The sequence below is a fragment of the Hydra viridissima genome, unplaced genomic scaffold (assembly GCF_058129835.1).
Source record: "Hydra viridissima isolate aposymbiotic clone 2 unplaced genomic scaffold, HvirCarnegie_v1 scaffold_1, whole genome shotgun sequence".
NCBI classification, from domain to species: Eukaryota; Metazoa; Cnidaria; class Hydrozoa; order Anthoathecata; family Hydridae; genus Hydra; species Hydra viridissima.
In genome coordinates, this window is record NW_028324300.1 from 38,667,777 (window position 1) to 38,693,298 (window position 25,522).

At 30.8% G+C, this 25,522-nt stretch overlaps 1 protein-coding gene across 3 annotated transcripts; it reads right to left on the bottom strand.

Moving 5' to 3' along the window:
* Positions 1-156: 156 nt before the first annotated feature.
* On the bottom strand, positions 157-15,512 carry LOC149894879 (uncharacterized). 3 transcript variants are annotated; one of them, XM_090100823.1, is made up of 5 exons: positions 15,493-15,512; positions 15,123-15,178; positions 14,232-14,907; positions 13,823-13,900; positions 12,687-13,723 (listed from the first exon to the last, which is right to left on the bottom strand). In XM_090100823.1, the coding sequence occupies exons 2-5, from the start codon at positions 15,124-15,126 to the stop codon at positions 13,657-13,659; spliced, it is 825 nt and encodes a 274-aa protein (XP_089956949.1). In that variant the 5' UTR covers positions 15,127-15,178; positions 15,493-15,512; the 3' UTR covers positions 12,687-13,656. The 3 variants fall into 3 exon arrangements, with proteins under 3 accessions (XP_089956944.1, XP_089956941.1, XP_089956949.1); XM_090100818.1 differs by lacking the exons at positions 12,687-13,723; positions 13,823-13,900; positions 14,232-14,907; positions 15,123-15,178; positions 15,493-15,512 and adding exons at positions 157-1,060; positions 1,412-2,084; positions 2,297-2,422; XM_090100815.1 differs by lacking the exons at positions 12,687-13,723; positions 13,823-13,900; positions 15,493-15,512 and adding an exon at positions 162-1,060.
* Positions 15,513-25,522: the final 10,010 nt, after the last annotated feature.

Below are 25,522 nucleotides of genomic sequence, written 5' to 3' on the forward strand. Positions count from 1 at the left end.
AAAGTGTCAGAAAATGTTTTGTAACATTCTTATTGACACAAGTAATATAAACGATGGTTGATATTGATTACATAATGGTAGAAAATATTAATTTCACTCCTTTTTAATCAATTTAAGGAAATAGTAATTATAAAAGCGGGTTACAATAATTGCAAGGTTTTTTTATTAAATGTAATAATCTAAAATAAAGCGTTTTTACAATTAATATAATAATTCATTAATTATAATAATAATTAACTATATACATTACAATATATAATTATTATAACAACTAATATTACATAAAATTTTCAAGGTCTTACGTTATTACGTCATTAAGTTATATAATTGTCGTTGTAAAGATTAAGTAAACAGATCCTACGTTTTAGTTGCGTAAAGTTTCTGTAAGTTGTATTCTGGCTAACAAAATTTTATTTCCCAGTAGTTTCCATACTTCTTTTTCTCGGTATCAAGATCGTCTGGGTTGTGACTTAACGCATGGCAAAGCTCGTTATTTCTTCTAGTATCTTGTGTACCATCCTTATTTCGCGGATACACTTGTATGCGTTTATCATTCTCAAGTAATCTCAATACATTAGCATGGTAAGGAAATGGAGTTTCTTCCAAAATCAATCTTTTTAGTTCTCCAAGCTTTACTGAACCTTTGTTACGAAGTTTCTCGTAAATTTCAAAAGCTTCTTCTTTGTCACTTGTTTTTCTTCCTGGTTCTATTGATATTCCATTTAAATCAAAATAATCAGTGAAGCAGCTCTCTCCAGGCTTTTGGTTAACACTTTGAAATGCCATTTTTGCGTCCTGCAAGACACTTAGACTAGAGGATCCAAATACCATGTCAAAAAGTCTTGCGTTGTCAGGTCGTCTTTTACCTTTTTTAAGTGTAAACGTCGAAGTATAAAGCATTGTTCTAGTTGACTCCTGACATAAGTCTTTTATTGAACACCTGTATTCGTGGGTAATTGTGTCAAATTTTTCATCGGTATTACCAGATAATGATAATGCTCTCATCCCTTCACCAAAATTACGATCCAAAGTCTTTGAGGATTTTGGATTATGAACAGCTCTACAGATAAATGTACAAAAAATAACAAAAATACCTTCAACTTAAATGGATATTTACAAATATAGAAAAATATGCAGTTTTCTTTTCTAAAAAAATAACGTTTTTTGTTTGTTTTGGGCTTGTTGTTTTCTAATGTTATACGAAACACAACAACAACGAAGTTCAAGTACGTGGTACTTCGTTGTAAACAATTACTTAAAATTTAAAAGTAAAAACGTGCAAATTAAAATATCTCAGTTTATTCAAATATCTTAATTTATTCAAATATCTTAGTTTATTCAAAAATCTTAGCTTGCTCAAATATCTTAATTTATTCAAATATCTTAATTTAAATATTAAAATGCACTTTACCTGTTTGCGTACTGTACATTAAAATTGATTAATAGGTCTCTTTCTTTTCCCATAAACAATTTAACCACATCTCGTGGAAGTTTAATTCCAAATGGATCAAGTAAAGTAAAAACTGGTCCAACAATACCTTGAAACCGTGCAGCCATGTTTTCGAACATCAATTTGTAAAACTCAATAACTATTTTTAGGTTAATAGAACATATCGAGTTAACATAGGTTTTACATAAGCCAATTTTATCTTGTGTATGATGAATTTCATAACCATATTTGTTCTTCTCGAGAAATTCTCCAACAAATTTTTTGAGATCATTTTTATGTTTTGGATCGTTGAAGATAAATAGACAAGAATAGTCATGCACTATGGACTCACCCACACATACCTCTTTGCATCTTTTACTTAACTTTTTATCAATGCATTCTATGAAGACATCTAAGGCGATAAGAGGAGTTCCCCATTTACAAATATCATCATTACGAGTTGGTAGTACTCTGTCACCAAAATATCCTCTTCCAGCAAACGCGTCTACATAAGTGATTGATGGTTGATTAGCTTGCGGAGTTTTAGAAAATCGACGTGCAGCAACTGAGCTAATTATCTTTTTCAGAAGCTGTCTTTTGGCATAACTATGAGGAGCGTCTTCGTCAAAAAATTCTTTTTTGTTTATTACTTCAGCTACGAATAAAATGATGTAATAAAACGACGTAATCATATAAAAAAAGACTTAGTAATTAAACTAAACAGTAAGGAAAGATAAATTACGCTAACAAAGATTTCCTTATGGAGATCCACGTCGACTTTAAAGTGAAAGTTCTAGAGATTGTTTCCGAACGAAATATTTTAGAAAATCAACAACAGCAACTTTATTACATTTTTATAAAACATACCCATGTAGTTTTTTCGATGATTCAATTCAATTTGTGTGCAGCTGAATGTCGATTCTGATTTGTTACAAAAAACGTTAATTTTAATACAGAAGTTTATTGCTGCTAGTCTTTTATTTAATCTAAGTACAAAAGGTTATCGTGATTATAATAATAAACTTTAATAATACAAATTTTGTATTTGTCAACTTTGAAACAAATCGCTACGGATTAGAAGAAATTTGAAATATCAACCATAAAAAAAAACTCAAGTCAGAGTAGCTGACCTTCAGAAAAAAGTACTGGAAAAAACCAAACATTTTCTCCTTTAGCAATTATTGATTGTGCGTGCTTAGAAAAAAAATTCCAAGACTATCCAATTGAAACTGTATTTGCATATTTCATATTATTTCATATTATCTTATATTATTTTATATTATCTTATATTATTTCATATTATCTTATATTATGTAGTTTTTTCGATGATTCAATTCAATTTGTGTGCAGCTGAATGTCGATTCTGATTTGTTACAAAAAACGTTAATTTTAATACAGAAGATTATTGCTGCTAGTTTTTGATTTAATCTAATCTATTAATACAAAAGATTATCGCTAATCTTTTGTAACATAAGACGCTTTTGTAATGTGCAAACAAATACTCACAAAGCGCTAGGCAGGAACACTGTGACAGCATTCGGCGCGCAGAATCTATAATTCAAAGCCTACAAATCGAAAATATTATAACCAATGTTATTCTTTGTCAAATTTCATTTCAATTCCTACAAATGATATAAATAGATGATGTTAAGTGATCAACTAATCTACATTCTAATAAAACTATTTGTTTTCTTTCTTAGATCTTTAAAGACTGAAACACATTAATGTTATCTAGTTCTATAAACAAATACAAACTTAGCAACCGTTTATAAAGCCTAATAATCGACTTTGTTTACTAACTTTCAATTATGTAAGCATAATGTGAGAAAGTAGTTCTGCAGAATTACAATGTCATATACAAGTAAATTTTAAAGTTGTTATTTTTTTTCCACTCGAGAGTTAAGTTGAATTTTGGTTTGCTGATGACTTTTGATGCAATCTAAACATTTCCTTCATTTTCCATTTGTGTACTCCAAGACAGCAGCTGTATTGAACACCAGAGCTGTTAAACTGAAGAGATTCCAAAAGGGAGCAAGGGAAACAAAAGAAAAAACTGCCGCCATATTCCAAACGTGCCAACCTCTTTTTCTCCGTCCACCTCCATTTATATAAAACATTTTGCAGATGCTCTATATAGATGGAGGCATAGCTACCGAGAGAAATTTCGGGCCCCGGGAAAGGTTTCTTAAGGGGCCCTCATTATGATCAATTATATACCCTGGACCAATAGAAGCGTTCTCTGGTCGTTGAAAATTAAAAATGAAAGTTCATTAAATCTTTTAAAAGTCAAAACTATTTAAATCTTTTAAAAATTATTTTAAAAAACTATTTGTAAACACACGGCCCCGGGAATCTTCCCCGTCCAACTTCCTCCTTTCGGCGGCCATCGATGGAGGTAGCGAATCATCATTTCTTTTGATCTCTTGGAAAGCTGCTAGGATTTGGAGAAGGTCCCATCAGAATAATAGTTGCTTGGTCGCTGTTTGGATTTTCATAGATTAGTTTTGTTGGAAGTAGGTTTTTAATTTTTAAGCTATAAAGATGTTGCAAAAGTAGTACATGTTAATTGTTTATTTAAGCATCTTTTTTTCGCGTTCTCTTCTCAGCAAAAAACGATTTCTTTGAATTTTCTATGTTCATCCAGATTGAATTGAGTGGATTGGAGAAGACTGAAGACTTTTTTAACTGCCATCAAACCACTATACCAGAGTGGAGTGAAAACAATAAAAAAGTTTCCATGCTGATGGCTTGGCTGCTTAAGTTCTTATGCTTCATTGTTTTGTCCCCTTCTGAAGGAATTTTCCAAAGAACTGGGCTGCAACTGAACAAAATGTTTTTTGTTTTTTTTATTTGAGCTTTTAAATATTTTCAAAGTAGTATTCTTACAGGAGCTGATGATTCAGTAGCGAGTAAACTGCATTATTTTAAACTGTGGGCAGAACAACGAATGAAAGTTGCTTGCGGATACTTTTGTCTAATGAAACCCTCTTTGTAGATGGCTGCCATTTTAGCACTATTTCTTAGATTTGACCGCGACTACCAATGATCACGACATTTTTTTTTTGTCAAGCTCTTCCATGTCAAACTAACTACACTCTAAAGCCGAATGGTTCTCTGAAGAACCTTTGAGGGTTCTTGACGTTGGTGCTGAGGGAGCACCCGTAGAGGTTCTTCAAAGAACCCTTTGTACGGGTTTATGTACCTAAACAAACAATAGACGGTATATAAAAGGTGAAATTTTATTCATTTTCTAGTAAATCTCTCTCTCTTGCTTTATAAATGTTACAATTTGTAAAATTATATTAGGCAGTTGAAGTTAAGATTTCGATATAAAATAAGTTTAAAATAAATCAATAACCTTGCACAAAGTATTTACCATCCTGTGAATTGTTACAGGGACTTCTTTATTTGATACACCAAATATGATGTGTTCAAAAAATAATGTGTTTTTCAACTGAACAGGGTACTGTATATCGTAAATAAAATAAGAGGCAAATATACAAGCCACCGCTAATGAGATATCAACATCATTACAATGTTCAACTATTTCTTGGCTATCTAATATAATTCTACAAAATTTTGATGTAAACCTTTGAGCTTGAGGGATTGCAATAGTTGGTGTATTCTGTTTTGGAGTGTCATCAAATGAAACCAAGGTTTCAACAGATTCTTTGAATAGCTGTGGAAATGAAAGAATTGCTCTATTGAATGTAGCATCTGTAATAGTAAAAAAAAATTACGATAGAAACATAAAACAGAATTAAATTATAAAACAATATTTAACAGAAAAAAGCATAAAAATTTTTATCAATAACTTTTTGGAAAACAGAAATCTCTTGTATTACACAAAACTTATTACCTCTCTTAGTGCTTTCATTAATTTCACAATCAATTTCAGCAAAATTTTAAGAAATAAAATCGTCTTTACACTTTAATTTAACCAAGCTTAAGATTTTATCTTCCATACCCTCCATCTGTTGATGAAGTTCTTTATCGAGAGCTTTAACATCGTTATTATAAAGATTATTTTTAAGTTGGAACACACAAAAAATAAAATCAAGAGAATAGTTAAAAGCCTACCAATTGAGCAGAGCAGAGCAATGGGTATTTAGCTTTTAGATCAATTGTGCAAAGACGTCCATCGAGATCCTTTGCTCACATAAAAAAACTATGTTGCTGACAATCAATCAGCATATTCATATCTGGACAAAGATTACGGTATTCAATTATCATATCCTGATGATGGTTTGCTACAGCTACATCATCCTCACCAATAGGCAGAGAATGTGGCTAAAGAAACTTATTTTTCAATATTTGTTAAATCTTTTTTTTACTATTTTATCCCAAAACAGATAAGCTTAATTTTTACCAAGTCTCCATCTGTCCTACTAGAAGCTTGGTCATTCTCAAGACAATCTTGTGCGCATATATACATATATACATTTACATATTTTACTAATTGATAAAATAAAATCGTATGGTAGCTATTAATCATTTATTAACCACTTAAGATATTTACTCTAACAATTAATGCGAAGAACCTTAAAGGTTCTTTAAACTTGCACTAAAAAAGTAGCCGGTTCTACAAAGAACCATTTAGGTACGTAAAGAACCCACGGGTTCTTTAAGTCGACTCTAAGAACCTTTAGGTTCTTTGAAGAACAGCCGCAGAACCTTCAAGAACCCTTTAGATTTGCAGTGTATATCAAATCCCTTTTTCTTTCTTAAGAAACTTTCCGCTAAAGTCTCAATGCAGGTTATTGTTGAAATGAAAAAATCGGAATACCAAAATGATTTGCTTGCTATGCGACGAATCTGGAGTGCTGTCCGCGCCGTCCTTGATGGTGAAGTAAATTGATTTCGCCAATATCTCTTCTCTCGAACCATCAATTTTCCGCACTCCTCATTAAACTCATTCGGTGATTCCCAAGATGAGTAATTAGCTTGCATGAGTTTTTTTTTTCGTTGTTGCTTAGTAATAAAATCAAATTAATTTTTAAGTGTTTTATTGTGACGAGCAGCCAATTCGATTTCAGGAAGGAAGTTTCCTTTCCGATGTTTGTACAATAAAATAGGAAAAAAAGTTATCATGATAAAAAACATATGAAAAAAATTTTTATGAAACAACAAAGCTTTTAGTTAAATCTGATAAAACCGGATCCTTTTTCTAATTTTCGAGTTGAATTCGAGTGTTTTTTGTTAACTCCATTTATTCAATTTTTCTATTGTTTACGAAAATTAACGAAAATCGGATATCGTAAAATCTAAAAGAGTCGCGTAAGTTGCATTTTTCTATTTTGGGAATAGCTTGCTTGTGTCAGGACTGTCTGTCAACCGCAGCAAGGGAGAAAACACACAAGTGGAGTATCTCCTGATAATACTGCACCGCAAAAGACCAGCAAAATATCATTTTAATATTACACGAGAAAAACTTAACTTTGTGATTCCCAGGATAAGTTATGTGTCTGAAGTTGTTGTGAACGAAGCATTAAGCCATATTCATATGCAATCATAGTTTCATAAAACATAATTCTTACCTCTGAGGACTGATTTTCTTGAAAATAGGAAAAGTGTGACGTCAAGAATGCAACTTAAAATTTCTTTTCACGGTTTCATTCATGATCTGTTTTTCAATTTGTTGATCAATTGATTTTTTGGCTTTTTAAGTAAGTCTTGGTTACATTCTACGCAAGATAGTAATACGATGAATTTCATTTTGTTGATGATTTTTAATGCGAAAATGCAACAAGCTTAAACAACAAGAAACCTTGAAAAATCTGAAGGCTCTTTTTAAGTTGATACTTTTATTTTCTGGGATGTAAGATAGGAATGTAAGACCAATTATAACAATAAAATTGCGAGCAAAGTAATATTTTTCAATTAATTCAATTCATACTTGATTATTTTAATTAAACATTAAAAAAAGAATAAAAAGCGGAAGAACACTGGTTTGTTAACCTTCTGTAAAATAACCCATTAGCCTTGTTTTATTTATTTGTTATTATAGTTCAGTACGCCATGAAAACGGATGCAGAAAATGGAATAAGATCGGCATAAAAATTACAATCGTTTGGTTGCCGTTTCATATTGATTTTCATAGAGCAGGGTTGTTGGAAGGCCTTGTTTGTGTGATCTTTGTGTACTTTTATACAGCTGTTGGTCATCGTGACAGTCAACTAAAATATCTAACTGGGTTTTTTACAATAATGATGACGGAGTCTGTAAGCCATCACTCTTTACGATGTGTTCATGCATCAGAATCTTGTATTCAAGTAGTAAGATTTTTCGGTACTAAACAAAAATTATACAATATACTTAGTAATAGTCAACAAAGACGGGAGACATTAAAAGATAATACTGGATGTTTTTTGCCCACTATGTCAAATACACGCTGGTCTGCGAGAATTGAAAGTGTTAAAACATTTGCTGAAAAAATTAATGAAATTAAAGTAGCAATAGACTTTATTTTGGAATTGAACTTTGGAAACTCCATCAGATCTTAACGGAATAAAAAAGTATATGGAATCTTTTGAATGCTTAGCACTGGCCAAAATATGGCACAAAGTTTTTGCTGCTATAAATTACAGAAGTGCTGTTTTTTCAAGCTCGCTATGCAACAATTGATGTAGAAATAACCAGCTTGTTAAGTCTTCTTGTTGAATTAAATTCAATAAGAGATAGTTGGGATACAATTTTAAATGAATGTAGATTGTTGGGCACATCTTTACAGATAAAAATTGATTTTTCAGGAAAAAAAATATACTGAAAGGAAAAAAACAGCACACGAGTTAAGAAGGACGCCGACAGAAGGATTTAGAATTAATATTTTCAATGTTTTCATGAATAGCATCATGGGAAATATGACAAGAAGATTTGATGCAGTTAAAGAAACACATTCTTTATTCAATGTTTATAATGTTTGTTCCGTCACATAAATGATCAAGAAACACAAAGTAAGTGTGAAAAGTTGCAAAAAAATGTATGAAAATGGTATCGATGATCGTTTTAGAGATGAAATATTTAAAAGCAAAACGTTTAAAATCAATTTATGATGCCAAATAGACAAAATATTTCTCTTCAATCCGTTGAGTTATTAAATAAAATTAAAAAAAAAACAAACTGAATGTGCTGTTCCAGTGACAGCTGCCCAAGCAGAAAGATCTTTTAGCAAAGATGTTGAAAAGAATGAAAAGCGTATTAAGATCAACAATGACACAAAATCGTTTAAATGAGTAATGGCTTTTTATCTATTAAAGCCGAAATGGCAATGAAAATTAACTTTGAAGAAGTTATTAATTTGTTTGCGAGTCGAAAGGCTCGCAGAGCTCTTTTATGAAGCAGTGTTTAACTTTTTTTTTTTTGTACACTTTTTCCTAACTTTAATTTTTAAAAAATTTAATTAACTTTTATTTTTAATTCACAAATAGAAGACCTGGGTATACGATTGATCATCATGAGGGTCTGTTAAAAAAAACTTCCCCAGGGCCCAACATTTCTCTTAGTGGCTACGCAGATCGTCTTTTACCTTTTTAAATGTAAACGTGAAAGTATAGAGTGTTGTCCTAGTTTAACCAAGTCTTTTATTGAACACTTGTATTCGTGTGAAATCATCTCATACTTTTTATCGGTATTATCAGACAATCATAATTTCATCATGCTTTCACCGAAAATACGATCCACAAACATTGACAACTTTGGATTATGAACTGCTCTAGATAAATGTATAGTTGCTTTCTTTCAACAAAAATATATTTAACTTAAAATAGATATTTAAAAATATAGAAAAATATTTAGTTATATTGTAACTATTTATATAAGTTTTTTTTTCTAAAAGAAAGCATTTTCTTGCATACTTTTTAGACTTGTACTTATTGTGAGGAGGGAAAATAGAATATTATAAACATCATCTTCAAGTTTGACCCGACTCAAACATATTACATTCGAACGAAGAAAAGAGCGAGTCAACCAAAACACCAATAAAATTAAGAAATTTGTTCAAATATCTTAATTTAAATGCCCAAATGGATCAAGTAGAGAAAAAACTTGTCCAACAATACCTTGAAACCGTGCAGCCATGTTTTCGAACTTCTTCCTGTAAAACTCAATAAACATTGTTAGGTTAATAGAACATATCGAGTTAACATAAGTTTAACATAAGTCAATTTTATCTTGTTTATGATGAATTCCATAACCATATTCGTTCTTCTGGAGATATTCTCCAACAAATTTCTTGGGATCATCTTTGATATAAATCGTTGAAGATTAAAAAACAAGAAAACTCATGCACTACAGACTTACCCACACATGCACACTTACATCTTTCACTTAACTTTTTATCAATACATCTCATGAAGACATCTAAGGCAATAAGAGGAGTTCCCCATTTACAAATATCATCATTACGAGTTGGTAGTAATCTGTCACCAAAATATCCTTTTCCAGCAAACGCATCAATATGTGGTTGATCGTTGATAAGGTTTTGGATCTTTAGAAAATCGACGTGCAGCAACTGAGTCTGTTATCTTTTTCAGAAGCTGTCTTTTAGCATAACTATAAGGTGCGTCTCTGTTAAAAGAATCTTCTTTGTTTATTGCTTCAGCTATAAATAAATTGCTGATGTAATAAAACGCCGTATTGACATAAAGAAAATTTAAGAAATGAAACTAAACATTAATGGAAGAAAAGGCTTGCTAACAAAGATTTCCTAATGTAGATCCACGTAGAATTTAAAATCACGGTGCATAGGAACATACTCTAAGACCTTGCAACACACCCCCAGAAAGTTTTTTTTGATTATCATTTGAAAACATTTCCTCATTCAAAAAATGTAAACGACAACTTTTTTTAGTGGGGGCACAGGAATTTTGTTGTTCAAGATAGGTAGCTAAGAGACATGGTGCTTACTCAAATTTCTAGTACGTCCATGGCCGCCGAGAGGGGGGTGGACGGGGAAGATTCCCGGGGCCCTGTGTTTGTACAAATAACTTTTTTTCATGAAGTCTTATTCATTATTTATTAAATCTTATTTATTTAATTTATCGCTTCCAAATAATCTTTAAGATAAAAAATATATGAGTTTTTAACGTTATATGCTTCTTTCAATCTTTCTTTTTTTCTTTGTAAAACTAAAATTAGAATTTTTTCAATCGAATTTCAATCGAAATTAAAATTCGAATTTTTTCCTTCGATATCGATGACTTTTCTTTTTAAAACGTTACAATTGTAAAGACTGCATGAGTTGATTTCTAATTAATGCTGCATTTTAAAATTTTCGTTTTATACACAATTTGTAAATTAGAAATGCGTGTTAAATCAAAAAATTTTAATAAATATTGCAATTATGTTACATATAAAATATTAATATTTTAATATTGATGTTGGGCATATTATTATATGCCCAACATCGATATTGGAGTGGTAAAATTAAATGTCACACCAAAAGATGTAGATATGTCATTCCAAGAGGTCCAAATCCTCACCTAACAACATTTTCTGTAGATAAACACGGTAGTCACTTCCCTACGTATTTATTAAGCTTTCGTTTAAAAAATAAAGAAACAGTTGCTCGTGATTGGTTAGTTTGGAGCAAGTCTAAAAATGTTCTGTTTTGTTTTCCTTGTCGTTTATTTTATAAATTTCGTCAGCAAAGATCAATTTTTGCTTCAGAATATAGTTGGCAGGCTAATTGAGGGTACAAAAATATTATGACCAAACAGCTGACTACGAAAAATCAAGCAATCATAAATGGCACACTTTAAAAAAATTAAACAAACAAGAATTTTTTTGTTTTTGTTAATGGAAACAAATTATCAAAATAACAAAATTAAAAAATAAATATTTGGCCTATAAGCATAGTTCACATATAAATTTTTTTCTACTTCTCTTTATGCCTGCACATAAACAATGACACCAAGATCTGCATTTTTGACAACAAATCCATGGTTCTTTAGAGCAAGACAGCGAATAAAGTTCATAACAATACAAAAATGCTATATCAGGTTCCAAATCCTTTTTATTATTACTTCCTTCAATCTCCTCACTGCAGTATTTTTCTTCAACAGTCGTCTTTTTTTTTGTTTTTCTAACTTTTTCCTTTTCTTTGTTATCTTTTTCTTTTGCCTTATCTTTTAATTCTTGGATATCCGGTGTGGTATTCAGAGGTCCAGTTTTTCCACGTTTTCGTGCCCTTTTCAATTCGATTTTAGGGGTTGCTAAAGGCACTAGACACAACTTTTGTATATTAGATCTTATCCTTTGTTGAAACAAAAGATCCAATGCATTTGGAAGTTCCAATGCATTTGGAAGTTCCTGATGGGGGAGATCTCATTTGCAAATGTATTGGTTTCTCAAACTCTTGTATTTCATCTTTGTTCTTAGCCTGATCACCTTTTTCTGCGCATTAAAATTTATTTCAGGCATTTTTTTCAATTCATTTTGCAGACTTTCCTATGATGGCAACTCCTCGGTATGCCATCATAGGAAAGAGTCACCATATTTATTAAAACAAGCTGTGTCTACCTTATTCTACACATAGCATTAAAATAAGTATTCTAATAAATGTAAAAAGCCTGTAAATGAAATGCATGAAAATTTCACTTCTGTATGATCAGGGGTTGGCTGCCAAATTTTGAACAACCGGCAACCGCTATTATTTCAAAAAAAAAAACGGTAAATGCTTACATTGTCTTCATTAATTTTTGTACAGTATAAAATATATATAACAAAACAAAACATTTATTGCACAAAATAGCAAAACAAAGTATTTATTGAAACTATTAAAATATATATTAAATATTTATTTTGTATAAACATATTATTAAAATGGCTTATTTTTGGTTTTAGGGTTAATTTAACAAGCTGCTCGCCGAGTTTCAACCACCAGTATGCCATCATAGGCGCTATGCCATCATAGGCACCTTTCCCCTACAGTTGTTACAGCCCAAAGTTTTTTTAATTCCCCTCAATAAAAATAGTTGATAAAAAAGTTAATCATATAACAAAAAAATGTGGTCTTTAGTTTAAGATTTAGTTTAGTTTTTACCGCTTTTAATTTTATTTTTAAATTTGATGAGAAAGATGGAAAATTCTAGTCAGGGTCATGATCTTCTAGTCAGGGTCATGATTAGGTCACCAAAGTGTTTCAAAATGATTATAGCACTAAGTCCCAGGATCTACAACATCATTAATGCCCACCACAAGACTAATATGAGCACGTGCTAAAATTTGAAAAGCATCAATATTTTTGAAGAAAAGAGAATTGGACGGAAGATTTTTTTTGTCTATTTAATAAAGTTGCACAAACGTTTAGAAAAAGTAAGAAAATGTCATGTAGCATTCTTATTGACAAAAATATATAAATGGCATATTATTTTATTGACTTATTGACAAAAATATAAAAAATGGTTGATATTGATTAAGTATTGGTAGAAAATAATAATTAACCTTATTAACCCGAATTTAAAAAAATTGTAATAATAAAAGCGGGTTAAAACAATTGCATGGTTTTTACGTTGTTACGTCAATAAGCTATACGCCATTAAGTTATATAAATGTCGTTGTAAAGATTAAAAGTAAAGAGATCCTAAGTTTTAGTTGAGTAAAGATTCTGGAAGTTGTATTCTGGTTAACAAAATTTTATTTCCCAGAAGTTTCCATACTTCTTTTTCTCGGTATCAGGATCGTCTGGGTTTCGACTTACCGCATAACAAAGCTCGTTATTTCTTCTCGTATCTGGTTTACCATCCTTATTTAGCGGATACACTTGTATGCCTTTATCATTCTTAAGTAATCTCAATACAAGAGCATGGTAAGGAAATGGAGTTTCTTCCAAAATCATTCTTTTTAGTTCTCCAAGCTTTACAGAGCCTTTCCTACAAAATTTTTCGTAAATTATATCTGCTTCGTCTTTGTTTGTTGTTTTTCTTCCTGGCTCTATTAATATTCCATTTAAGTTAAAATAATCAGTAAAGGAGCTCTCTCTATCTTTTCGGTTAACACACTCTCTATCTTTTTGGTTAACACTTTGAAATGCCATTTTTGCGTCCTGCAAGACACTTGGGCTACAGGTCCCAAATACTAAGTAAAAAAAACTTGCGTTGTCAGGTCGTCTTTCACCTTTTTTAAGTGTAAACGTCGAAGTATAAATTGTTGTCCTAGTTGACTCCTCACGCAAGTCTTTTATTGAACACATGTATTCGTGTGTAATCGTGTCAAATTTTTCATCGATATTATCGGACAGTGATAAATTTTTCATCGATATTACGATCCAAAGGCAATTTTGGATTATGAGGAGCTCTACAGATAAATGTACAAATGCTTTCTTTTATTTCAAAATAAAACATTTGAACTAACTTGAATCTTACCCCTGTGTTTAGACGATTTAAATTTTAATACCTTTCGTGTGTAATCGTGGCATATTTTTCATCAGACAGTGAAAATTTTTTCATGCTTTCAACGAGATCAAATCCAGCTCTATATAAATGTATAGTTGCTATCTTTCAACAAAAAATACATTTAACTTAAAACAGATTTTTAAAAATATAGAAAAATATTTGGGTTAATTTTTTTTTCTAAAAAAAATTAACCCAAATATTTTTTTGTATGTTTTATAGATTTGTACTTATTGAATAAAGCGAAGTTCAAGTACTTATTGAATAAAGCGAAGTTCAAGCACGTGGTGTTTTATTGTAAACAGTCACTTAAAGATTAAAGTAGTAAAAACGTGCTAATTAAAGTATCTTAATTTACTCAAATATCTTGTTTTATTCAAATATCTTAATTTAAATGTTAAAATGCACTTTACCTGTTTGCGTACTGTACATTAAAATTGATTAATAGGTCTCTTTCTTTTCCCATTAACAATTTAATCACATCTCGTGGAAGTGTAATTCTTCCCGTTGGATCAAGTAGAGAAAAAACTGGTCCCACAATACGTTGAAACCGTGCTGCCATGTTTTTGAACTTCAGTCTGTAAAACTCAATAAATATTGTTACGTTAATAGAACATATCGAGTTGGAGTAGGTTTTACATAAGCCAATTTTATCTTGTTTATGATGAATTTCATAACCATATTTGTTCTTCTCGAGATATTCTTCTACAAACTTCATGAGATCATCTTTATGATGTAAATCGTTGAAGATAAAAAAACAAGAAAACTCATGTACTACAGACTTACCCACACATGCACGCTTACATCTTTCACTTAACTTTTTATCAATGCATTCCATAAAGACATCTAAAGCAATAAGAGGAGTTCCCCATTTACAAATATCATCATTAGGAGTTGGTAGTACTCTGTCACCAAAATATCCTTTTCCAGCAAACGCATCTATATAAGTGATTGATGGTTGATAAGCTTTTGGAGCTTTAGAAAATCGACGTTCAGCAACTGAGTTTATTATCTCTTTTAGAAGCTGTCTTTTAGCACAAGTATGAGAAGCATTTCTGTTAAAAGAATCTTCATTGTTTATTGATTCAGCTATGAATAAAATAGTGATGTAATAAAACAACATACTAACGTAAAGAAAAATTAAGAAATGAAACTCAACATTAATGGAAGAAAAAGTTCGCTAACAAAGATTTTCTAGTGGAGATCCACGTAGAATTTAATGTGACAGTTCAAGAGATTGTTTCAGAACAAAATGCTTTAGAAAATCAACAACAACTCCTTTATTGAAAGTTTATGAAACATACCCATGTACTTTCTTTGATACTTCGTATAAGTTATTCACAGCTGAACGAATGGTTCGCTACAAAAAAAAACATTCATTTAAAAAAGTAAATATTTGTTACTGCACATGGTCCTATTGGCTGTAGGAAAAAGACTTTTGCTAATAAACTTTTGTTAGCGCCCAATAAGAACATGACACGCTTTTCGTAATGTATAAAAAATTTGCCACAAAGGCAGTAACATTGTTAATAAGCGTATTTGGCGGGCAGAACCTCATGAGCGGTAAAAACCTAAAAATCGAAAAGCGGTAAAAACATAAAAATCGAAAAAATTGTAAATAATATTATTTTGATAAAACTATTTTCACTTTTCATTTTCAATTTTATTTCTTACTTAGCTTCTCTGCAGGCTGAAACACAAGTAAATGTTGTTTTTATTTTATAAACAAACACACTTAGCATGCGTCTAAATTGCCAAATACAACTTTGTTTACTAACTTTCAGTTATGTAAATATGTGAGAAAATAATTATGCAGAATAACAATGTCATGAACAAGTAACTTTTAAAAATATCATAATGTTGCAAAAGTACCACATGCTAATTGATTATTTAATCTTCTTTTTGCGCCTTTTTTTCTCAGTAGATATGATTTTCTCAAATTTCAATGATCATTCAGATTGAGTTTAGTGGACGGGAGAAGACTCACACCTTGTCATCAATCATCATCCTCATCATCATCATCATCACCATCATCATCATCATCATCATCATCATCATCATCATCATCATCATCATCATCATCATCATCATCATCATCATCATCATCACACAACTGTTTTCAAACATTTAAACCAGAGAGAAGTAAAAGCATTAAAATCAAATGAATTCACTCATCTTATCATCTTATCATCATCTTATCATCATCATCACCATCATCTTACCATCATCATCTTATCATCATCTTATCATCATCTTATCATCATCTTATCATCTTATCATCATCATCTTATCATCATCATCATCATCTTATCATCATCTTATCATCATCTTATCATCATCTTATCATCATCTTATCATCATCTTATCATCATCTTATCATCATCTTTTCATCATCATCATCATCTTATCAGAGAATGCACTTTATTACTACTCTAAATTGGTAGATTTCAAGACTTGTGGCTTGATCGCTTCAAGAATGCAATTTAAAATTACTTTCCAAGATTTCATTTATGATCTGCTTTTCAATTTGTTGATTAATTGAATTATGGATTTTTAGGTGAATTGTAATTTTTTCCAATCGAGATAATAGTACAATGCACTTCATTTTGTCAATGCCTTTTAATGCGATCCTCCATTTTCGATTTTCTTAGGCAACAAGCTTGAACACCAAGAATCCTTGAAAAATCTGAAAGTTCTTTTAAAATTAATATTTTTATTTACAGGATACCAGTTTTTACTTATAAGATACCAGTTTTGAAACTAAAATTGCGAACAAGCTTATATTTTTTAAGCAATTCAGCTTAGGCGTGGAGAACACTGGTTTGTTAATTTTACTTCAAAATAACCCATAAGTCTTGTTTTATTTATTTTTCATCATATTTCAGAATAACATAAAAATGGAATCATAAAATGGAATAAGATTATCATCAAAATTATAATGGTTCGGTCGCCGGTGTTTAATATTGATTTTCATAGAGTAGGGTTGTTGGAAGGCCTTGTTTGTGTGATCTTTGTGTGCTTTTATACAGCTATTGGTCACCGTGGCAGTTAACTAAAAGATCTGACTGGTTTTTTTCTTATTATGATGACATCGTCTGTAATCCATCACTTTTTACAACGTGAAATGGTTTATTGATATTACGGCTATCCTGCAACTAATTGGAGTAATTGCTATTGATGTCTTGATTATGCGACTATAAAAGAGTAGAACATCAACCTGCAAGGCAAGATCTTTTGTTTCCGACCTCTAGTCTAAAACTTTTATACGACGCAAAGAGTTCAATTCAAAGAAAACCTGATATTAACTTTAATATGCACCATTATCTTCTTATTAAATATGTAACAGAGTTTCTTTTGACATGTAATGTAGTGTTTGTTGCCATAGGTTTCTCCTGAAAGGACGCACAATTGGTTGAGAGGAGTGCATAGATAGCTACTGAAGCTACTGAGCATGTTACACATGAAAGAAATAAAAATAAAAAAACTAAAACTGGCTTTAAGTAGACATGATTGGAGTTGTAAAGCATATTTAAGGTAATTCTCCACTTCATTCCCCACCCATCATTACTCCATTCGTGTATTGTACGTTAAAAATGAAATCATAATCTTATTAGGTTTTGTAGTTGTAATTGCATCTGAACTTTGGAAAATTCAAATGTAATTTCCAGAGTTTACACGAATTCTCTTGTTTACTTTTTATAAATCAATTTTTTAAGTAAATTGTTTTGACCTAGTGCAAAATACCTGCATCTTTAAGACTGTTCTTCAGTGATTTAAGATTGGTTAAAAAATCTCGCGATTAGAATATGCTTTTCAATTATGTTTGCAGCGTATTGCTATCACTTGATATTTTAAAACTAAATCTCAGCCTACCATCGACTTATTGAGAATGCAGGTTATTTAACACTCTTTAAAATATTATTAGGTTTAAAGTTGGCTAACAAACTTAGTGTTAGGTACTTTGCGTCAAATCCAACAATAGAGGAATGTGTGGCTATCTGCGCGCCTAATGAACAAAAATTAATTAAATAGGGTGGTTCAAAATCTGTAATCGGTGATGTAAGAGATGTCAAAGTAAGATGCAGCTATTGCTGCATGATTCAAGTTTGCTAAAGTTTGTTTTAAAATTTTTATTGTAGGAAAGTGGGACAAATAGAATACAAACATTGTTGGAAATTATATGTAGCAAAAGATGAGAGTGGGACGAGGAAGGATGGTTTTTTAAGTATCCCACTTTATGTGCAAAAATACTTGATGGATGTCCTCTTGTTGAATGGTCTCTTTATAGATGGCTTATTGATGAATGGCCTCTTAAATCCTGATTCTCTTTTTTTTTTTTGTAAGATGCAGAAACCACATAAATCGAACCTTTTTAACAATTAATTATTAATTAGTGGATATGGGAAACACCTGTTGAAGTGCATAAGTAATTCCCACTTATTGGAAGTTTAATTTGAAACAAGTTTTGTCGGTGAAAAATACAGATACTGGAAAAATATTTTTATTCGGAAAAGTATTGTGTTCAGAAGCCCCCATATCTCTGAAACAACTGTTTTCACGGCCAACTGCAAGTAAACATTTTAACAAATTTGTTTGTGAAAATGTTTACATGTAGTTGGCCGTGAGAGAAGCAGGAGCCTTAAAGGTTGAAACCGCAATATTGTGAAGTTTGTCCCCATTGCAATCTTTTATATTGAAATTTAAATTGGAAGATTAGTGTGATTCCTGGTATTCGGAAACAGCATAGGGAAGTTGACACTTTCTTCAACGTTTATTATCGTGTAGATCGATTTGTATTATTTTATTCTCTTCGGGAATTGTATATTACTCTCATCATTTTTTTTTTTTTTTTGAATATCAAGTTAATATTGTTGACAATATTACTTTTAGTTGCTAAAAATATTTTGAAACGTTTTGATTCTCCACTCCGGATTGGTTGTGAACCATAATTGGATTGATTTAGCCGATGAGTTAGTTTTCAATAGATGCTATGTTTAAAAAAGCAGTGTTGAGTTCATTTTAACCTTCTCTACGGTATAAAATAGACCATCGGATGGTGATGTGTAAATTACCGGATTGTAAAGAGAATTAAAAAATCTTCGGTGGATTTATTTAAAGACATATACACATGAAGACCACACTGGAAAAACGATCAAGCTACATTTTTGCTTTTTTGGGGTTTTTGCCCCTGTTGTATCCGGCTGGAGTTTAACTATATAATAATTGACTATATAACTACAAAACCGATCAAATTACACAGATATTTCGCCTAACAAATAAGTGAGCTTTGGTGTTTTGAAGTTTAAAATCTAATTTACTCAAAACAATAAAAATGTACCTTGATCGTTTTTCTAGTGTGGTCTTCACATGTTATCAATGCTTATCATTAAAATCAAAAGTGCAAGCTCTACCATTTTTCCGGAGCAAGTATATCAGTTGAACCACAAACAAAAAAAATCTAAACTACTAACCGAATACTTCTTAATTTTTTTGATATGTTGATATTTTATTGCACATGGATATTTACTCTTTCAAAAATGCTTCTATGGGTCTGTCAATGAGTAATAATTTTTTCAGTTATTTCACCTCGTTAAGATGACAACCTGTAAGTAGCTGACATTTCCATTTATTTGATGCTGACAAATTGAAAGATGTTGACCATAGCATGAGTAAGACCCACCATGCAGCTCTGATTTATGTAGAACGTCGAGCCGATATAAGTAGGCTCGTGCACTACAATATACTTTAAAACTAATGATATCACAATATCACATGTCAGCACAAATTCATTACAGTCTTAATAACTTGGCAAACAGTTTTTAATTTTAAAACTACTTCTGTAATTTCATAGAATCTTAAATGAAGCCTTGTGTGTGTAAAAATAATTTTATTTCTTACAAATTAAGTATCACAAATTTTGCATATACTATTAGCAATTCAATTTTCATTCGTCAAAATTTATCATAAAATTTTATATTTTATGCTAAACATTTAGTGAAAACAATTAGCAAGAAATTAGGTTTACGATGATACTTGTCATTAATTTTAGCTGGGCTACCCCTTCGCAGAGTCATTGCCAATATTCGATTATTCATTGTATATACTGAATTCCGGGAGACTTCAGGACGAATGTTGTCCTAGGCTTGTAAATTCCCTTTTCGAAATCGTCTTTATTTAGCATGTTTTGGATCATTATCCTTTTGGAAGGTGTATCTTCATCCTTGTTCCAACTTTCTTGCTGAATCTTGGAGGTTTCTTTAGAAAGTATGCTTCGTTCGTGATGATTCCATCAATAAACTCAAAGTCACCATTCAAACTATTAAATCTCAAACCGTAAATTCTCCACTGCCGTGTTTTTATTTCACCGTAGTTTTAAAATTTTTTTACTCACAAAGCTCCTTGGTTTTTTATCCATGATCGCTGATGATCGTCAAACCCGAAATCTGACCATAGAATATTTCTCATAAAGGATTCTGACTCGTCTACATGGTCCAGTGCAAACTTCGACCACTTTTTTTTATCATTCTTGTCAATATCTGGCTTCTTGACAGTGCAAAAGCTCTTTAAGCCGGGCTTTTTTTTAGTACTCTTTCAATTGTAGACGTACTGGCTGCTGTTCCAGTTTCATTTTCAATTTCTGTTTGGATTTTTTTTGTGCACTCAATCATATAAAAAAAAAAAAATATTAAGAGGGATTTATCTTAAGTTTTCTTTTGTATTTGCCTTTCTTTACGATTGTTGAAAATCCTTTTACAACTGAGAAATGCTTCAATTTTCCGTAAGTTTAAATGAAGATTTGATACAGAATTAATATCAATTGCATTTAAATGCAACGTTAGTTTTGGTGTATTACCAACTAAGCTATTTTGATTTCGGCGATTGGTCCATCGTATTTGATTTTCTTCCGTGATACATGGTCAGCCAGGTATAAATTTTTTAACTTTTTTTCTAGAAAATTCGAAAAAACAAAAACATTTGTCTGCACATGGTGATGGCCAGCAGATTGCTTTAACGCTGGTGCTTGAACCTTTTTTCAATGTTCTTCAAAATGGTGAAGCATCTCCTACACATTCTTTGTAGGTGAACTTCTTTATTGTCAATACTGGTGTTTACATAAAATGAATACTCAATTCTTTCTGAATATTTATTCACATCAACTGAATCTTTCATTATATCTTCACCACATATTCGAAAAATAAGGTTAAACTTGGTTGAAGGTCAATGTCTATAAAATATCTAAATATGGCAGTTATGTACGATAAATAAAAAGTACGAAAAAAATAATAAATAAAAAACCGATCATCATCATCATCATCATCATCATCATCATCATCATCATCATCATCATCATCATCATCATCATCATCATCATCATCATCATCATCATCATCAACATCATCATCATCATCATCATCATCACTTAAAAAAAAAAAGCAATACGGAAATAAAATAATTTACTTTTAACTAAGGAAAATTTCTTTAAAAAATGTTTATTAAAAATAATTTACCTTTTGATTTTAAAGTTTCTTTTGAAAGTCGTGATTATAATAATAAACTTTAATTATACAAATTTTGTATTTGTCGCTACGGATTAGAAGAAATTTGAAATATCAACCATAAAAAAAAACTCAAGTCAGAGTAGCTGACCTTCAGAAAAAAGTACTGGAAAAAACCGAACATTTTCTCCTTTTGCAAATTTTATTGATTGCGCGTGCTCAGAAAAAAAATTCCAACACTATCCAATTGAAACTGCATTTGCATATTTCATATCATTTCATACTATCTTATATTATTTCATATTATCTTATACTATTTCATATTATTTCATATTATTTCATATTATTGCATACTATTCTATTATTTCCTATTATTTCATATTTGCATATTTCATATTAGAGATTAAAATTTTAGAGAAAACAGTGCTAGTGTCTCATAATTAGACCTTTGTCAAAATTTAAATCTAAAACTTTCGTCACCAGTGACACAAAAACTACTAAGCTCAAACGTAATAATACCCACTAAAAATAAGGAAAGTGAACCTGTTAAGTGTAAATTCGTATTAATAAAAACACGTAGGGAAGGAAAAGGAGATAGGGTTGAGTATAGCAATTACATTACAAATACTAGTTCGAGATTCCAGACTAGTTCCAGAAGTTCCGGTATAGCAGTCTAAAGTTAATCCCGTCAATAAATACTCCCGGAGTATTTATTTCCTAGGAAATATGTACTCCGGGAGTATTTTTATCCTAGGAAATAATTACTCACGGGAGTAATTATTTCCTGGGATAAAAATACTCCCCCAGGATATAAGTACTCCCCTAAAGTTGAATTTTGAAATATATAAATATAACACTGAATTTGAGGTGGCGCGTCTCATCTCTCTGATGCGTACTGATTAAATAATTTTAAGCGTAACAACATTGGTTAAAAAACAGATGGTTTTTAGAGTATTTTTATATTGAAAAGAGGTTGCATCTTTTATTATTTTACTTCCTTTAAAGTTTTCAAAAATATTATAAAAATACCGTGGCACCTCCAAATTTTATCAAGAGGATATTTTTTCTTTCTACTTGTACCGTTTTTTTTGGTAATCGGCTTTAATCGGCATTTTATTGGGTTTCCCATGGTTAATTTTTTATTTTTATTTTAAACAGTTATATCTTGTAGTATTTAGAATCCTTATGATTCCTTGGGATTATCATGAGAAAATCCCTTATTAAAAATTTCTTCCTAATTTTTCTTTTCTAAAAAAATGCTAATACTGGAACCCAGCACTATTTTTGGCCTGCGGTTTTGGTACAAAAAAATAATTAATAGATAAAAGTAATTATTTACAGTTTATAAAGTTTTACAGTTGTAATTATTGTGTTTGAATACAATATTTATAAACAAAAAAAATTCTTTTGAGGAAAAGGTAAAAGATGCTGAGACTTTAAACATGATAACAAGTGTCCCCGCATTTTCAATACATCAAAGTTCGTTTCCATAGGTGATTTACCTGCTAATAATTCGGCTGCAAAGGCAACAGCAAACAATCCACAATTAAAATCATCTGTTTGTTTTTGTACAGGCAGAAAAGTTATAAGTAAGTCTTCATTACTATTAATATTGTTTTTATATAAAGACTGAACACATTTCAAAGAAACAGGATTCAGTGAATCATAAAGACTATCACAAATATTGACTCTTCCATTAGAACAAAATGTAAGAAACCAATGGCATGAACCATTATGCATAAGTTGAATATGTTCAGTATTGACTGGCTGGTATGGATTATTTGAACATTTTTGAGAATTTAGTACAGATTGGAATTCTGCATTTGGTCCTAGCTGTTTACAAATAAGCATTTGGGCAGCATCCATGATGTTGTCATTTAGCCACGAATTATGAGACAACAAAATCTGTTTATCTTCATTTTTAAGATGATAAAGATTTGGAAAATTTAACCATAGTTTTTGAGGTTTTAAAGTCTTTTTTGAGTCAACTGAATTGATTATTTGATGTGATTTCCAAAATGTTTGTTCAACTGTAAACCATGAATGTTTTTCTGCACAAATGATAATCCATGCAGATTTCCATTTTTCATTATTGACAATATTGTTCAAGCAAGCTGCAACTCCACTAAAAGATCCAAATATTTTTAATAACTTTTGAATACTTACTTTTATTCTATTGTTCCGTTGCATTAAACTTGAGAGTTCGTGATCTTGAAATTTAAGGAAAATACGCGGAAGAAGAAACTTTTTTTTTTGTTGCAAAATGTTTTTAAATCTCTTACAGGTATGATACAACAATTGATATGTTTCCGTAACAATAATGGATGTTTTCACTGCACTAATCAATATCATTTCAACAACTTCGTCAGGTAACATGCACCATAAACTTGTAACTTTTTCTTCAGTTTCAACACAAGAACTCAATATATCATTATATAATGACTTTTTATTTTTATCAATGTATGGCTTAAGTAAAGTAACGTTGTATTTTTTCTTTAGAGTAGTATTTTTTTGGTTAACCAAAGTGCACAAGTTGTTTTTAGAAATTGAAATTTTCCTCCTTTTCTATCTATCCTTTTTTGATTTTTTAAAAGAACTTTATCATTAATTCCAATCAAATGAGGTGCTTGATGGCGTTTATTATAATCTTTCTGCTGTTTATTTTGAGCAGTTTGAATGTTTTTGAATGCGGTATGGTAAACTTTTTCTCGTAAAGAAATAAAAGAAGTAAGAACTGCATCAAAAGTTTCTCTGTCAAAACTTTCAATGTCATGCTTTTTAATATCAACCATTCCGTATTTAACATCTACAGGTAAAGTGGGTTCTCGATTATATAATAGAAAAAATGGTGAATATTTTGTTGAAGTGTGCTTGCTAACACGATGTGCAAATAAAATTCCTTCAATAATGTAGGGCCATTCTACAGCTTTTTCATCAAGAACTTTAACTAATGCTTCTTTTATAGTTCTATTCTGACGCTCACATAAGCCATTAGATTGGGGATGGTAAGCAGAAGTTACCCTTTGCTCAGTTCCTGTCATTGCATGCAATTTTTCGCTGACTTCATTTACAAACTCTCTTCCTTGATCATTAATTTGTATTTTAATGCACCCGTGTTGACAGGTTACTTCATATAAAAAGAGTGCAATTGAATCAGCAGTTTTGTTTTTAAGAGGTTTAGCTTCTGACCATTTTGTGAAATAGTCTATACAGACAACTAAATGTTTAAAACCATCAACCTCTGGCAAATTACAAACATCAATTCCAACTTGTTCCATTGCTTTACTTACAATTGGAATGGAATGCAGTTCTGTTGAAGAACTTATTATTCTACCATGTTTTTGACATTGATCACACTTTTGAATAAACTTTTCTACGTCGAATTTAATATTGTGCCAGTAAAACCTGCTAAAGATTTTGTGATGAGTTGCATCTCTTCCACGGTGCGAGGCCATTGCTTTTGCTTTGGAATTTTCACTAAGACCAAAATGAATGTCAGATATTATCTTTTGCTGTTGATCTTTACAAGCAACGACTAACTTTTTGCTACGGTATAGTAATTGTCCAGATAAAATGCTAAAATTTTTGCAAGCTTTTCGAAAATTAGATTTCTTTCCTTTATCAGCTTTAATTTCTAGAGGATAAACTTTTTCTTTAAGGTACTTTTCAATTGCAACAAAATCAACATGTCTCGCCATTTTTTATTTTAAGTGTGTGTAAAATTTACTTTCGATATTGAAGGAACAATTTTACGACAAGCGATGCATCGCAATGTCTTCAAATCCTTTTTCAGCCTTGATATACTACTAAGTTCACTTGGTTTTTAATAAGTTTAAGAACTTAACTATAACATAATACTGCTCAATTTACCACAAAACAGAATTTACAAATGTAAAATCAATTGTCATTAAAAGATTGCTTTTCGAATTTAATTTAAATGGTAATAAGTACTCTCATTGGGAGTACTTATTTACTAAAGGGAGTATTTATTTACTAGCTTAAAATGACTGGGGGAGTACTTTTTGACTAGGAAATAAGTACTCCGGGAGTATTTTTTTTACAGGGAGTTATTTTAAGCTGCTACACCGGATTATATCTTTCACTATAATCATATTATATAAGCAGCCGGGGGTTAAAGTCCCATTTCATAATTTTTTTGTTCATTTTTTCGTTCAGTTTACAAAAATAAAAGATCAGTGGAAAAAAAA

Bases quoted from the DNA above. Each gene is read 5' to 3' on its own strand.
- LOC149894879 (XM_090100815.1), bottom strand. The intron at 1,061-14,231 runs GTAAAGTGCATT...ATTTATCTGTAG, and splicing joins AATGTACAGTACGCAAACAG to AGCTGTTCATAATCCAAAAT.